This window comes from Carassius gibelio, chromosome A8 (assembly GCF_023724105.1).
Source record: "Carassius gibelio isolate Cgi1373 ecotype wild population from Czech Republic chromosome A8, carGib1.2-hapl.c, whole genome shotgun sequence".
Taxonomy (NCBI): Eukaryota; Metazoa; Chordata; class Actinopteri; order Cypriniformes; family Cyprinidae; genus Carassius; species Carassius gibelio.
The window spans coordinates 7,224,776-7,242,070 of NC_068378.1; the positions used below are offsets into that span (position 1 = coordinate 7,224,776).

The 17,295-nt window shown below is 37.7% G+C and overlaps 1 protein-coding gene across 8 annotated transcripts in view; it reads right to left on the bottom strand.

The window, feature by feature from the left end:
• Nucleotides 1–17,295, bottom strand: part of LOC128018290 (calcineurin-binding protein cabin-1-like) — an 86,855-nt gene that overhangs the window by 7,148 nt on the left and 62,412 nt on the right. For all 8 annotated transcript variants that reach the window (XM_052603720.1, XM_052603718.1, XM_052603719.1 and 5 more), the window contains one exon: nt 7,851–7,925. In XM_052603720.1, coding sequence (XP_052459680.1) covers nt 7,851–7,925 — 75 coding nt within the window. The remainder of the gene's footprint in view (nt 1–7,850; nt 7,926–17,295) is intronic.

The window sequence follows — 17,295 nt, forward strand, 5'->3', positions numbered from 1 at the left end:
TTTTCTTTTAAATAAAATATTTCATTTGGTGAGCCCAATCAGATACGAATATCAAAAGGTAAGATCAGATGTTTTATCAAGATATATTTATTTTTATATTACATACGTAAGGCAGAAGGTACAGAAAAAGGAGGTTCAGAGTTTTCCTCCTGAAGCCTGGACCATTGTTATATTTTGCTTAAAATAAGTATCTACTAAAAAAAATAAAATAATAATAATAATAATAATTATGCACATATTGGTCAAAACGGTCTCATCGGGAGCAGAAAACAAAGCTAACTAGTAATTTCAGATTTAATGTTTCAGAGTTTATGTTTCAGAGTTTATCTATAAATAATTTTCAATTATAACAATTATTTTTATTTTAAAATGCTCTTAACATGTAGATTAAAACTACAGATGAAAAAAATTTAATGTCACAAACCTGGTTTGCATGGAGAGAGTCATATATTATAGGTAAAAATAACTATTTGAATCATTGTTTTCTGTGAAAGTATCGATGTATTTTGCCGCTCGCAGTGTTTCTGCTTTTGTTGTAACAAATATCTGCAGTTAAAAATGGCACTTTAGTATATTTATAGAGAAGCAACGCACACTCAACGGGAATGGCTTGCGTGAAGCACACTTGGCTCCATATAAACATATTAGAGGATATAACTCTGAAAGATCATTAGTCACATGTTTTGAGGAATCATTAATGTTTGCAATACAAACAGTGTGGAAGTTAGATTCTGAAGTTCAATTTACCATACCAGTTCACCAGTAAATCCTATACACACCAAGAACAATACCTTTAATAATAACCATATTAGCATCACAATAATGTTCTGTTTATTATAATCTAAGCTGTAATTACATCTTCTACTGCCTTAAATGCTGAGCTCTTGAAAGCCAGCTGGATTCTGATTGGCCTCTATTGTTCATCAGCTGGAATAAGTGATTTCAATGATCTTTGTTATAACCATAGTTTAGATTTTCAATAAATTAGAACGATAATTAAAACTTTATTGTTAAAGTTGTCCTTGGTGTGAATGGGCATTAACTCTTAAGGTATAACAACACTCAGAAAGTACTTTAATCCATTATTAGTTATCTAGATGCATAGTGATATGCCAAAAAATACGTTTTTGAGGCTTGACAGAGGTTGTGTGAGGGAAAATCATTTCCCAAATGAGGTGTCTGGTCTAGCACAGCTCTGACCTGACTAAAATTCATCTCAGAGCCACAATATCTGGTCCTGTGTCAACACAGCAACAAGAATCTGTTCTGAACCGGCACATTTTGACCACAAGGGGGACAAATGGTCACACTGAAGCAGAAGCTAGACTTCAAACAGTGTTAATGGAGGAGGCATACAAATGAAGGAATTAAATTTCATTTAATGGTAGGCTTCAGTCACACGTGTAGAGTTATGCTCTATGGAGCACAGGTGGTGCGCTGTTACTATGGAAACACTCCTGCTAGGTACAGCATGCTTTAACATACAAGCAGCACAACCACGTGTTCGGCCGTGTGCTTTTATGCACATGAGTGTGTGTGCGCTTAAATATGGATCAGCCGCTTAACATACCGAACACAAATGTGTATTAAACACCATAAATGATATAGCAATGAGGCTTTGTTTCAGTTTAGATTTCAGTACACAGAAATGTGACTGTGACCTGCAATTTGAGGTGGAATTTTGTAATCGCAAGTAAACAGACTATTGGGGATCCAAACAAACAAGTGGCTGATCATCTGATACAGTAATCGTGTAATCTTATGAAAACACAGCAAATATAAAATTAACTGCGCTTAAATTATTAATTAACCACAAATCATCTGAAAATATTGAAGGGAAGTCACTTAACTTCATGTTATCACGAAGATCTACAGACAAATAGTTTAACTGTGTGTCGATGTTCTTCTGAATTTCAGAATTCGGAGGTCTAGCACACAGCCAACATCTTCCTCATGAACAACGGGAGCAAGTGCCACGACGATATAGAGACTAGGGGTGGTTAATCTGTCTGATTTCCCGATTCGATTACGATTATTGAAGTCCCGATTCGATTACAGTCGATTTTCGATTATTAACGATTCTCGATTAGCGATTATTGATTTTCCATTTCACAACAGTAAACGAAAATACACTACAAAGTGATTGCAGTATTAAAAGAAGTCAGCTACTGAATTATGTAACTCTTTTATTGAGTAACAACAACTCAAAGCACTTTCTGTGTCATGTAGTTATAACTTCAGAATTAATTGTATGTAGCTTATGTTCTGCAGAACACAGAAATGAATACATCACTATTCCACCTTGTTGGAGTATCTGTATTAAGTTTGTGTTTAAGCAGTTCTGGTAAAATTAAAAAAGAAGAATAAAAGCTAATTACTAGTAGCCTATATAAGGAATTATATTTTTAAATAGCCTACTAGTAATTTAGAAACTAATAAAAAGCTTGCTATGAATGCAACCGTTAAAATAGATTCACTTCTATTACAAAGGTAAATAATTTATTTTTTTTAATTAACCTTAAGCCTTTTGCTTACCGAGTAGGGGCTGCTTTTGTTCCAGCACATGATTGGCTGTTGTGCTGCGGTGGAAAAAGGTGGTGATCCGTCTGACTCGACCCAACAGTCGGGCTACAGCGGGCAACTTCAGCGCTTGTTGGCAGGCGAGGGTGTGAGGCCGGCGACACACTGGATGCGTGGCGTGTCTGTTTTTAAATCGGCTCCCATGTTAACAGGTCAGGCGCAGCTCGAGCCGCACGGAAAACGCGTGCATGCTAGAAATAGAACCGACGCCTATTTTTCACGCTACACGCAAGCGTGTCGGAAGCGTTTCAAGGTCAAAATATACTAGGAAAATATGTTTATATGTCATTTTGTACACAAATACATATTAATTCATGACATTTTGATATTTGAAAGTCTATAGGTTGGCATAAATTCAGATATAAATGTAATAAAAAAAAAATATTATAGATTTTCAAATATTGCACCTGTCAAACATACTCTATTTGCCGTCAATACTGTTGACGGTGTCCTATCAGTAGGTGTGTAAAAAAAAAAAAAGTTTATATTGTTTCCATGAAGACAAGAGCCTGGTTTTTCGGCGGCCTCCCTCTATGTCACCTACAGCAGCAGCAGCGTGCCAGCGCCGCGTGAAGGCACGCTTCTGGTGTGTAAAGACACAGAAAACGCGAAGCAGCCACCACGCTTCTGGCTTCAGTTTAGTGTGGCAATGTCGAAAGACGGCATGCGTTTTATTAACATGTTTAGAGCTCCTGTCATGAAAACCAAAATGAATCCACACGCTTGCTTTGAGCCCAGATGAAGCTGAGTGGATCGGTTGGTTGCTCGTTCCTGGTTTTTCCATTTTACACACCTGCTCTGGCTGCTGTTACACGCGCTTGCTAACTGGAACTGGGCGCGTGCATGACGTTCAACTCCCGGTATAACATTTTTTACAAAATAAAAAAATCGATTTTTTTGGAAATTTAATAATCGATTCATACTCGTCCATAACATACTCGCGATTAATCAATAATCAATTTTTTTCACCACCCCTAATAGAGACAGGCATGGCCTCTCTACACACATACAGCTTTATCATATTCACAATTCATAAACTCTAAAAACCAATGCCCTTCCTGTAGCCTGAAATCACAACTAATTTCAAAGCACCTGCAGATGGAGAGAGCGAGCGAGTGACTCTTTATATATTCAGTGAGCAACAGACAGCACAAAGAGACAGCAACCCACTGACAGTAAGTTAATGAACTCCAAACATGTTAATGGACCTTCAGCAATTACATCAATTGAGGAATTACAGAGATGTAAAAGCGGCTGGATGCTGCACAAGTGCTTCAGGAGCAATGGGCTTTATGATGAGGGGGTGTTGGAGCCTAGCAGTTAACACTGTGGCCAACCATAGGTTTAAGCATTGACTTTTACTCACCCTCATATCATTTTAAACCTGTATGAGACTCCCCATTAAAAAGTGTCAGCATATTTTAAAGGGGTCATATGATGTGATTTTAATTGTTCCTTTCTCTTTGGAGTGTTACAAGCTCTTGGTGCATGAAGAGGATCTGTAAAGTTTCAAACCCAAAGAGATACTCTTTATCAAAGTTAAGACTGCCACGCCCCCCTCTGATTATCTTCACTATATACACACAGGAGCTGGTCATACTGAATTTGGGATTATTTCCTTAGTTGTCAGTTATAAACATCAAAATTAAAAGAAAAAAACATTTGAAATATATCAGTCTGTGTGTAATGAATGAATATAATATACAAGTTTCACTTTTTGAATGGAATTAGTGAAATAAAGCAACTTTTTGATGATATTCTAATTATATGACCAGCACCTGTACAGTCATGCCCAAAAATATGGACCCCCTTGGTAAATATGATTAAAGAAGACTAAGAAAATTCTTCAGTGTGTATTAGAGAAAAAAAAAATTTCATAATGATATTTCCCCCATTTTAAATACTTATTATCCAATGAGAGTTTAGAATTTTGTGAATTTTTGTTAAATGTTAGCTTTAATGAACAATAACAGCCATTATAAAAGTATAAGTATAAAGTATGAAAGGCCTATATAATAGGAAATAAAGACAAAAGCAATCAATTCTGTCAAGCTTATTCTAAAATGTAAGCACTGTACGATTGTAAAGTTAAAAAAATATATAAAGTTATGAAACAGAATTATGAAAAATAACAATGATTTTTGTCTTTTCTGGAGCTCAATTAGCTTTAATTGCATAAATATGTGTTTTGTTTTCCAGAAAAAAGATACATGTGTTTAGATCAACACAAGGTTGAGTAAATAATTCAATCTTGCGCTCCAGGGGAATATGCCTGTAAGAAATGTGCTGCAAGTCACTTAGGATAAAAACGCCAGTCAGATGACTAATGAGTAATTAATAAAGAAAAAAAGAAAAAGAGCTGTCCCAAATCGGATACCTCAGGGAAAACCTCTGAAAATACACAAGCGTGCTATGATTGTGCAATTACTGTTTGTGTGACAGTGACTGGGGTGTTTGAGCAGGTTTGTTAGCGCTCTGCAGTATATCACATACACTGAAGCATTTGAGATGAACACCCACCGCCCACTCGCTCTCTCTCAAACCAATGCATGAACCCACGCTTCCCACCAACAGCATTTCCTGTTTGACTGCTTGCTTCAGAGCAAGACAACAAAGAAGGGAGACCTGATGAATAAACAAACCGCCTCAGTCTGAGGACAGTTCAATTTTAGGGACTCTTTACTAATGCTGTGAGCAGCTCACAGAGGAAAGAGCAGCAGAGAGTAATGTTCTGTATGCATATTCTAATACTGAATGAAACTTTGTTTTTTAACTGAGAAAACTTTTTCTTTTTATGAAATATGTGAAATATAATTAAAAAAATTTGAAGTAAATAAAAACTTTTTTGTAATTTGTCAACTAAAGTAATACATTTAATTAGTACATTATTAGTATTATATTGGTAAAATAGTAATTTTGCTGTTGTGGTGATATTTAGTTCTTCAGTTTCAAACACAATCCCTAATCTCAAAACACAGCAAAATATGCAGGAAAGACCGTAAAACTGTTTTGTACCTGTTATTCAAATTGGGTTAAATAGCTCTGATATTATCTTATAACACCGGTCTAATCATATAGACGCAGATGGAAAAATAGCAGCGTTCTACAGTGCATCCATAGTTGCAGTGGTGTTTTGCGCACTAATGGTGGACCAACATGGTCGACCTGTCAGTTATCAGACAGAAAACATTGTAGTAATGGCGCATTAGAGCAAAGCACGCAGCAGAGGAGATGAACAGATAGAATGAGTGACAGTGATGGGAAATGAAAGCGATTGAATCGGGGGAAGAGGTGGGGGCCAGCTGAGTGGGTGAGACATGGAGAGAGAGAGACATGGAGAGAGAGAGAGAGAGAGATGAGACGCACAGCAGGGCTCTTATATGTTTTGCCCAGACTAGTTTCAGCACACTAATGAATGACAAATGAAGAGCGAGCGCACTCATACAGGAGTGAATGAGAGCTGAACATCAGGCACACCTGTATGAGTGTCTCTCTGAAGAAACCCCAGTCAACACACTCTGGGGATGTTTGGAGTGCCATATGTCCATGTAAAGCATTTAAATATACAAACAGATTAATATTTTAAAATAATAATATTTAATATGACCAGAAACTATATATACATAAAAGAACATTTTAATATATATTAATAAACATAGATATATCATATCATATTAACTTATTAGCATTAAATAAAAACAAAGGCTAATATAATTTGTCACATGTGCCAAGAATTTCCATTTCACACACCATATGTGTTTTAATATTTGACTATTTAATTTGAATAGTGCATACAGTTGTTCAAGCCATTTTTGTTAAAGGGGGGGTGAAATGCTATTTCATGCATACTGAGTTTTTTACACTGTTAAAGAGTTGGATTCCCATGCTAAACATGGACAAAGTTTCAAAAATTAAGTTGTACGTTTGAAGGAGTATTTCTGTTCCCAAAAGTACTCCTTCCGGTTTGTCACAAGTTTCGGAAAGTTTTTTTCGAGTATGGCTCTGTGTGACGTTAGATGGAGCGGAATTTCCTTATATGGGTCCTGAGGCACTTCTCCCGGAAGAGCGCGCGCTCCCGTATAGCAGAGCACTGAGAGCACAACAGACATTCACTGATCAGAGCGAGAGCGTCGCGAAATGTCACAAAAGGAGTGTGTTTTTGGTTGCCAGGGCAAGACAACCCTGCACAGATTACCTAAAGAGAAACAGCATTAAGGGACCAGTGGATGGAGTTTATTTTTACAGAGCATCAACGGAGTTGTGCAAGTGTTTGTGTTTGTTCCCTGCATTTCAAAGATGCTTGTTTTACAAACAAGGCCCAGTTTGACGACGGATTTGCGTATCGTTTATTTCTTAAGGATAATGCAGTCCCAACGAAAAAGGGTCACGATCGTGTGTTGGAACCGCAGGCGGTGAGTAAAACTGCTTCAAATATCTCTGTGTTGTTAACTTAGCTATCGGTGCGTAAGCACATCAAGTAAACAACATGCGATGTTGGCATCAAACTGCACTTTCCACATGTACAGCTTAAAAAAAAAAAAAAAAAAAAAGACGACAAAGTGGAACTTAGTCATTTTCCAAAACCGCTAAGCAAATATATACAGTTTCAGTACATACCACATAGAGACGCCTTTGCTGATGCTGCTCTTGTTAAATTTCAGCCTCTGGATCTGTGTCACAGCTTCCACATGCTCTCAACTCAAAAGCCTACTGGCGCTCGTGATTCTTTAGCTCCGCCCACATTTCATGCCTCCAGCTGGTCGTGTTTTTCCGGGAAAAATCGGTACAGACTATCTTTCTTTTATGAATATAATAAAACTAAAGACTTTTTGGAGATATGAAGGATGCAGTACTACTCTATAGGTACTCAAGATTAACAGGATATTTAGTGAAAACGAGCATTTCACCCCCCCTTTAATAGTAGTTTGTATTCCTTACCAAAGAAAGCCTCCGTTTCTCTCTTTGTGCTGCTCAACAGAAGTTTTCATTATTTGAACAGTGAGAGAGATGGAAGGATACTGGCAAAAGGTGCATAATTAACGCTTCTCATAAACGGCACAGCTGAGACAAGTGTGTGCGTGTGGGAGGGGAGAGAGAAACCTAAAATGAGTGAGAAAGGGGGCAGCACCACAGCCGAAAGTGAAAACATCCAGAGCGTCTGCTGTGTTTCCAACAGAGTGAGCAGAGGAGAGAATATTGGATTTGCATTCCCGAGGGAAAAGCAGCCCGTGTTATTTCCCGGTGTGAGACAGAGAGAGTCTGTGTCCTACCTGTCTTTGTGCCGACGTCGCCATCTGAATCTGGCAGAACTTAACAGCTTGATCCAATGCTACGTCCTCATCCACCTACAGAGAGACAGAAAGTATGAGAAATAACATTAAGAGTTAGATATCATAATCAGAGACAACTATATAAAAACAGCCTCTTGAGCTGTATCCATCACATATTAGGTGTTTTAATGCGGTTTCTTGTCATGTTTACAATAACTTACAACCACTCACACTATAATTCAGAAAGTCTGAATCATATAAAAGGCCCGTTGTCCTCTCCTGGGCTGTTGTTATGTCATGTAAAGGAAGTCCATTTCTGTCAATTGATTAGTCAGTGTTAACTTTATTTGTTCGTAATGAATTTGCAAAAGAATAATTAGTGAATTAATGTACAGATATGATACTCGACAGTAGGGTTGGGTGGTACATCGAGTTTGTACGATATATCAATATATATATATTTTTATAAGCGATATGGTATGAGGCTATACTGCCTTGACAGAGAGGCTACATGTGCTGTGTAATGTGTTATTTTTCCTAAACTTACATTTCACAGGTATATTCTCCAATTGTAAGTCATGGAAATATTTCAGGAGTATACGAGTCTACTGTACGCGATTCTTCACTAAACTTCACAGACTTCAGTGAACGAGTGCCGCCTAAAATACACATCTTACTAAAATATTTTTAGTTGGACAACAAATGTGCCATGCGCAGAATTTTAAACCCAAAAGTAGGCGAAGTGTGTTTTATGATAGCAGTAACTATCAAGTGACTATTGTAATGGGGTAATCAAAATATAATGCAATTCATCTGTGCTTTTGTTTTTTATTTTCTATTAATTTTTAGTTTAGTGAACTTAACTTCTGGTTTAAATAGCACTGTTTTGGTTTTTAGATTATAATGTTACAATGTTAGAATGTAATGTGATTTTAGCCTTAGATCTTAGCGAGAGGTTTTTTGGCTATAACGACATGTATATATGACCCTTCTCTACTGTCATATAAACAACAAAAGGCCCACAGGGATCCATTTTTGGACATTATAAGCCTTGGAATAGAAATAAATCATTTCGGAGTCTGATGATGTAGTTCAGAGCAGAATCACCTTGTCATCTCGTAATTATAGTAATTCCAAAATAATATAAGAAAATCCAGAAATTTAATGCGAAAATTCAATTAAAAAAAAGAGCTTGATATAGACATACTCATTCACAACACAAATCTCTCACTCCAGCCCACCCAGACCCATGAGCACTTTAATGTCACTGCCCACGTTCACATATAACTGTCCATTCAGTAACACGACAGAGGCGTTGTTACTCATTTCATGTGCAAAGAGGTCAGTGAATCATTCACCGACATATAAAAGGTACAGTTCACGTACAACTAAATTATGACTATTTTAGTGCAAGCAACATTCAATTATAAGTCAACTTCAGATAGTTTTTCTTCAGGATCCTTTGATGCGTAAGTTCAAAAGAACAGTGTTTATGTATGAAAATGCTGTCATCATTCTGTCTCGCATCTAAACATTGATCAATGCACATACATAAAGCACATCAAATATGGTCAACAGAAACTCGACCATATTTGATGAGAACTGACTTCATTTGTTATCAAATGTAGAGCAAGCATGTTTGAACTTCCTTTTACCAAACTGGATGTGCTTTGAAGACCAACTGAAGTCTTATGCTTGAATCTGATTGGCTGATGAACGTTCTTAGGTGTGCAATTATTTTCAGGGAAAGCATGCAAACGTAGTTCCAGACAGGTCTTGACCTCATTACAGTTCCATATCACTTAACGTTCATGCAGTTTGCACAAAAATGTGTTGTCAGCACGATTTTACCGGTTATCCTATATAGTGTAGAAACGTAAAGGCTACACATGACATTTCTCACTAGCGAGGAAATAACATCGCTGTTTAGAGACACAAAGAGTTAGCCTAATTCACACAAGCTCTCTCTCTCTCTCTCTCTGTGTGTGTGTGTGTGTGTGTGTGTCTATCTGTCTCTCTCAATCTCTTTCTAATAACTTCAATAATAACCAGTGTTTGGAATAACGCCGTTTAAAAGAACGGCGTTAGGTAACGACATTACTTTTTCAGTAAAGGGGTAATCTAATTACTTTTCCCGTCATTACAACGCCGTTAACGTTACTGAACATTAAATGCGGTGCGTTACTATGCATTGATTTAATAAACTATGCAATCCGAACGCACCCCTGGCTCACACAGCGAGTGAGGAGGTGGGTTAATGATGAGATAAGCGGTTGTGATTGGCTAAGGCAGAGTCATGTGTTTCATGGTAGCCAATCACAGCCAGTGTTTGTACACACATGCCGGCACACGCGGCTGCGCCAGCGGCGCCGAACACACACACACACACACACACACGCAACAGCTACACAGAGATTCGCAGCATAGATGGCGAGTCAGTAGCAATCCGATGTAAAGTTGGCATTTTCAAGGTGGAGATATAAGCACTACTTCAAATTCATTGTGGTCAAAGGCAAGAACGTGCATGTAATGTGTACATGTAATGTGTGACACGCATCTACAAAGCTAGTGGCCAAAAACACTTTTCTTACAAAGATAATACTTGAAGTGCAGGATAAAACTCTTGCTGTCTGTTGACGTGCAATAAATATTGAAAGTTATGTACGAACACCTGTCTGTTCTACTCATTTCAACTGACTTGTGAAAACTGCAACAACAAAAAAATTATCTGATATATAGCAACTTTTTTTTTTTTACATTAACGCAAATAGTTATTTTCCCTGGTAACTAGTTATTTTTATTATAGAGTAATTCAGTTACTAACGCAGTTACTTTTTGGAACAAGTAGTGAGTAACTATAACTAATTACTTTTTTAAAGTAACGTTCCCAGCAGTAATAATAACTGCATTAGAATATCAATGGCTCAAGCCTCCGTTACCAAATTTAAAATGACGTTTTGGCATTGGATGAGATGCAGAAGAAATAATCCTACTCTCAATAGCGATTTAAGTGCACAAACCGGACCAATCCATTTAAATACATCATCTGATCGATGTCTTTAGGTGTGTTAACTGTAGTACAAGTGGGATAATTGACTCGGGGACATTGAATTATTAGAAAAATAATGCACACCAGATGTGTAACGGCCACTCCGCTTCATGAACATGAAGTCTACTCCAAAAAAATGAACCCCATAAACAGTCCTATCACTCATTAGCCAGTGTGCGTGCGAAAGCCAAGTAACCTGCCAGAAAAGCTCTCAGAAATCAGTTGTTGATGATTTCTGGAAGAAGAGACCCACACTAATGAAGGACCTTAATCCGATCATCTACAAATATGGCATAAAAAGCAGTAAACACACACATACAAAGACAGGCAGATGTCCCGAGAGGATGCAGAAGGTACAAAGAATCGCTACCAGCGCTATGATAAGCCAAAATGTGCAGATGGTGTTATGATGAAGTCCTGAAAATGAACAAGCCAAAACAAAGTTCTGGCCGTACAAAACACCAATAACTTACACAAATAAAGAAAATATGTTAGCTTAAAGCAGTATAAACAAAACCAACCATAATTTTGCTTCAGAAACGCAGTAAATTATGTCAAGTGTTTCCTTTTCTGGTGAACTAGCCCTTTAAAATATGGCTGATTAGACAAGTTCTGAAGCTCTTATTGATTTTTTTTAGATCCTCTCAATTTTGACACACGGAGGATGACGGGTAACAGAACAAAATGACCTAAATAGACCTCTACTGGAGTGCTTGTGGTCATGGCAACCGGAGGAGCCGGCTGAGATTGGGCATCCCTGGTGTCTGTTTTAGGTCAGATAGTTAGAGCATGGTGCTCTCTTTTTTAATAGTGTGTGGGAGAGAGAAGAAAAAAGTCAGAGAGATGAAAATGCGTTTGCTAATGCTTAATGTTTATATATATAATGTTAATAACTGTGGAAATGTGTCATCATATAGTCTGTGAAAATGGTTCACAGTATATCCCATCATCAGGAATTAGCATTACCAAGATCAAGTTGTTAATGCTAATTCTCCACTGTGACCGACAGACAGCTGATTAGTTTGAGAGTGACTTCTGTCTGAGCTGTGCCTCATACATCATAGACCTACATAGACCTTTCAGCCGCCAAAACTTTGCTGATGTGACTGCACCTTTAGACTTCCTGTCTGTTTGCTTATGGGCATTGGCATTTAGCTATATTCAGCTATATTAAATTATTTCTACAACTGAAAAGGTCAGAGGAGAACGATCACAAATCCGTCCTTTTCTTTAGCATAAGGGGTTGTGGTTAGTACCAGTCCTAAAGCGTGAACAGATGCATATTTCTGTAGATTCTGTTGGAAACGCTGCTTGGAATAATACTTTGAATGCACAATGATTGCATACTACACCGTACTGAGCATGCAAATCACGATGCAGGTTTATTCCTTCTAAACGATAAGCATAGAATAAGCCCATGCAACAGCTTTATGATGACTGCATCGCAGCAGCACACATTACTAGAGAAATCAGTGGCGGAGCTGGAGTGATGTTCATGGTGTTTAATCTCAGGGTCTGTAGCTACTGCAAAAGCCTTAATCCAGGACTTCCTGGAGCTTAAATGTATGTTTGTGACGTGGATTTAGTATGGAAAAACCTTTATGGAACACGATCACATTACATGAATTAACCAAGTTCAGATATGTTGATGAGACAAATGAACTAAAAGATTTCCTGATATAAGTTACTGCTGCTGTAGGTTTACAACACACAAACTCATGCAGTGTTTCTGGTGACTTTGATGTCCAATGAAGTAATTTGGTACTGTTTACATCCATTTTCTACAAACTTAGACTTAAAAAGTATAATGTGTCAATGTATAGCACTATTAAACACAACCATGGGGTGACCAACGTGCAGCACAATTAAACACTTCAATAAGACATACAAAATAATCACTATTTAAAATAAATAAATAAATAAATGAAAAAAAGTGACGTATTTTTCGGACTATAAGTTGCACCTGAGTATAAGTCGCATCAGTCCAAAAATACGTCATGATGAGGAAAAAAACATGGACTGGACTATAAGTCGCTTATAGAACCAAGAACCAAGAGAAAACATTACCGTCTCCAGCCGCAAGAGGGCGCTTTATTCTGCCCAGTGTAGACTACAGGAGCACTGAGCAGCACTTGAGCGCCCTCTCACGACTGTAGACGGTAATGTTTTCTCTTGGTTCATTTCTCTCGGTTCATGTCAAATTAATTTTGATAAATAAGTCACAACTAACTAAAGTCGCAGGACCAGCCAAACTATAAAAAAAAGTGTGACTTATAGTCCGGAAAATACAGTACAGTAGAAAATTCTCATTTATATATAAAAAAAAGTTTTCAACACTTAAAAAAGGGGCAGATTATTCCACAATATATGTGCAGCTAAGGAGAATGTGCGGTTACCGCTGCATTTCAGCCTTGACTTTGGGACGCATAATAATTTCTGGTTGGACGACCAGAGAGACAAGAGTGACCGATGTTCAGTCAATAAATCTGAGAGATAAGTAGGGGCCAGACTGTTTAATGATTAAGCATTAAAAGAGGAATTTAAGTTAACCCGATAGCGCACAGGCATCCAGTGTTTTTTTGGTGCACGTTAAAAACCTTGCAGCTGCATTTTGAACTATCTGCAAGCGGAATAGGGTGGACTGACTAATGTCAACATGAGTTGCAGTAGTCCAATATAGATTTAATAAAATCATTAATTACTTTACTAGACAGAATATGTTTTTTTTTTTTCAATAAAACTGATAAAATAATGGAATGACAGACCATGCTTCCTAAAAATAACACCCAATAGGAGCATATACAATAAAAACAGAATAGTAGCTAGAAAGGAACCCTGGGGAACACCACACGACAAAGAAGCTATCTCAGATGAGTGTTCACCAATGTTAACTCTGAAACTTCGATTGAAGAAATATGACAAACCATTCAATAGCATTTCCTTTTATGGCTACACAGCATGGTCCACAGTGTCAAAAACATAACTCAAGTCTAGAAGCACTAGCACAGCATGATCCCCAGCGTTACCAGTTAATAGAATATCATTTAAAGCTTTCAGAAGTGCAGTCTCAAGTCGCGTGGTGTTTTCTAAAATCTGACTGAAAGACCTCTGGTCTTATTTTCATCCACATCAAAAACTTTTTTGAGGAAATGCACTTTAATACATTGTAATACATGTTATTAAAGGCGGGCGTACACGGTACGAATTCGGATGGTCGGAAGATGGTATGTCCACCAGAGTATGTGAGAGGAGTGGAGTGGAAACAATTTCCCTTCCGCGCTCAGAGCATTTAATAATCACTCCGCTCCAGCTCCGCTCCGGGTTCACAATTTCCCGCTCCCGCTCCACTCCGCGCTCAGTGATACCAGAAACACCGCTCCGCCTTCGCTCCGTGGCTAAAGTATTTCAGTATGTTTAAAATGTTATGTTCATAACGTAGTCTATATTAAAATAAAATAAAAAATAACAGGACAGTTTCAAAGTGGTTTAGGCTATTGTGTGCAAACTTTTTTATCCTACCACATGCCAAACTAATAACATGGATGTCAGCATTAATATTATTACTGTATTCTTCTGTGCAAATTTTGTTTGTGATGAAAATAACAGTACATTTTTATTTTATCTACAGACCAATGCATTTCTTACAGATTTCTGCTCATTCAAAATCAGATACAGATGAAGTAACACTGTAAGATTACATTTGTTTGAATGCATTATTGCGAAAGCGATTGTGTGTGAATGTGCTGTAACTGTTTAAATCATGCTTCGACCCAAAAATATTCAGTAAAAGGAACAGACAAACTCCTTGAGAACTAACCTATAACTTCCCGCTCGGCTATTGTTGTCATTGTAACCTTCTGATTTGAGAGATCCATCTGTAACAAGCTATAGTTAAATATGTTTAATGTGAATACTTGCTAAATATGCAGTTATATTACGGGCCGTTGGCATGAATTGTACTCGTGATGGAGCGGTGGTGGAGCGCTCTTGGAGCGAGTGAAAACCACAACGCTCCGACTTTTTAAAAAATCCGCTCCTCGCTCCTGTCAAAATCACACCGCTCCACTCCACGCTCCGCTCCCACTCCGCTCCGCTCACATACTCTGATGTCCACGCACACGGCACGAGTGAGTGTATCTGAAAATCGTACAGACGAGATGATATACGACACGATTTTACAACCTGCGAATTCCAGAAGCAATCGCATGAAGTTGATAGACGCATTCGCCTTGAAGCAGCGCTGCACGCACAGAAGGATCACTGTATGACATTAAAGTACCGCGAGAGCGATAAGAGAGCACACATATCTAATGCATTCGAATCGCTCTCGCTGTACTTTGATGTCATACAGGTGATCATTCTGTGCAGCGCTGCTTCAAGTGGAACGCGCCTAATATAACTGCTCTCCCTCTCTCATGACTGCATATAAAATATTGATACGAGCCGTGACTGTTTCCTACACGTACAGGTTATTTTTCAGCAATAGGAAACCAGGATGTTTTGTTACCCTGTGTAGGTGTTCTTGTATATGGTTTATAAATATCTTAAATAGGTATTACAATGTAAACATGGTTTGTAAGGACAATTCCTGTGCCTTCGTAAACCAAATGGCCTGTCAGACTTCAGCGAGTTTATCCTCCTGGTCAATAGTCCACATTCGCTGTGGCGCTGCCGTCTTCTTCTTACTTCTTCTGTGGTTTTCCTAGTTCGTGATTGGTCAACTTCAGATAATCAACAAATCGGCTCGTTCAACCGCACAAATGGCACAAATTCAAACCGATAGCTCACAAACTTTTTAGACATGTTTAAAAACGATCGGGAGGTCGGGAAGTGCTCGTAAGCCACTCTGCTCGGCTCGTAATTCATCGCAAATGATACGAGCCGCGACCATATGAGAATACTCGATTTCCACACGATTGAAAAAAATAAATAATTGCATGCGAACTTGTAAGACAGCAAAAATCGCACCGTGTACGCCCGCCTTAAGACTCAATATTTGTTTAACCAGCAGACATTGGTTAGTTACTATACTGTTGGTTGATATTAGGCGTTCCTACTCAACTGCATTATCCAGTAAATCCTGTCAACTCATGAGGGACTTCCAGGGTGCTATCTAGTGGGTGCTGTCTAGTATACCATTTATGGTTCAATTTTTTTTTTTTCGCAAGTTTTTAAAATATTTAGACATTTAAGTATTTATAACTTTTTTTGAACAAAACTTATTCACTGCTATAAAAAATAAACAATTTTTTTTATCAACCCTTTTCACATTTCCAGGGTTCTTAGAAGTAGAAGTCACCATAAAATTCTATAGTGGTAAACAGAGACTAAAACAAATATAATGCTTGCTTCAATAGCCAAAGGAAAAAAAAATCCACAATATGAAAAACAATATTTCAACAAATATTTCATTAAAAACATTGATTGGATGATTACATTAGTCAGAAGAGAGGGAAATTTCAAATCTTGTCACTCCCTTAGTATGTATCTGTGTGTGTACACATTACACACACACACACACACACACACACACACACACACACACACACACACACACATATGCATAGAGAGCAGTTATACTTTCCATCAGTCATACTTTTTAGTTACACTTTCATCATATTCATTAAATCAAAACAGAGAAGATGCATGGTATGCGAGTGTATTCCAGATCTATTAAATTAACAGATGGGGGGAAAAGGTAAAAATAGTATGTTCTAATTAAATTAACCATTTTTACACATACATTTAATTTAATATGGAATATTTACTATAAGTCTTTTTGTGTGTGTGTGTGTGTGTGTGTGTGTGTGTTTTGTAGAACTGAATCATCACTGAAGCTCAATAAGTGAAATAGCACCAATAACACCATTCATAAATGCTAATGACTGTTGCAAGCCAGTGATAAAAACATCTGCCTACATAATTACGTGAATAAATCGTGAGAATGCTATTTCTATTTCAATCACTGCCAATTTGGACTGAGTTTACGGTTCACATTTCCTGTGCATTTATAACTGTGGTAACCCTCATTTACAATACTGAATATAACTGCTTTATTACAAAATCTAGAGTGTGGTCTATGGAGCACTTTATCATAGCCCCTCAAAACACTCCCAGTGTGAAACCGGTTCAAAATGTAGGCAACTCAATTATGCTGCCTACCAAGATACCACATTTTAGCCAAATTCTTAGTGCCACACATATCTTCTGCAGAGGAGGAAATTCAAGAACGCACTGCAATGAGTTCATGAAAAAGCTTCAATCTTGTTAATGCATTATGTAAGTAGGCCCCACATAAAGCCGATTGTTAAATTCTTCACGTACAACCTTTCCTCTATCAGCGAGGTAAAGATGGGCCAATTTGACCAGTGAGTCAGTGTCCAGGGGCCACATTAA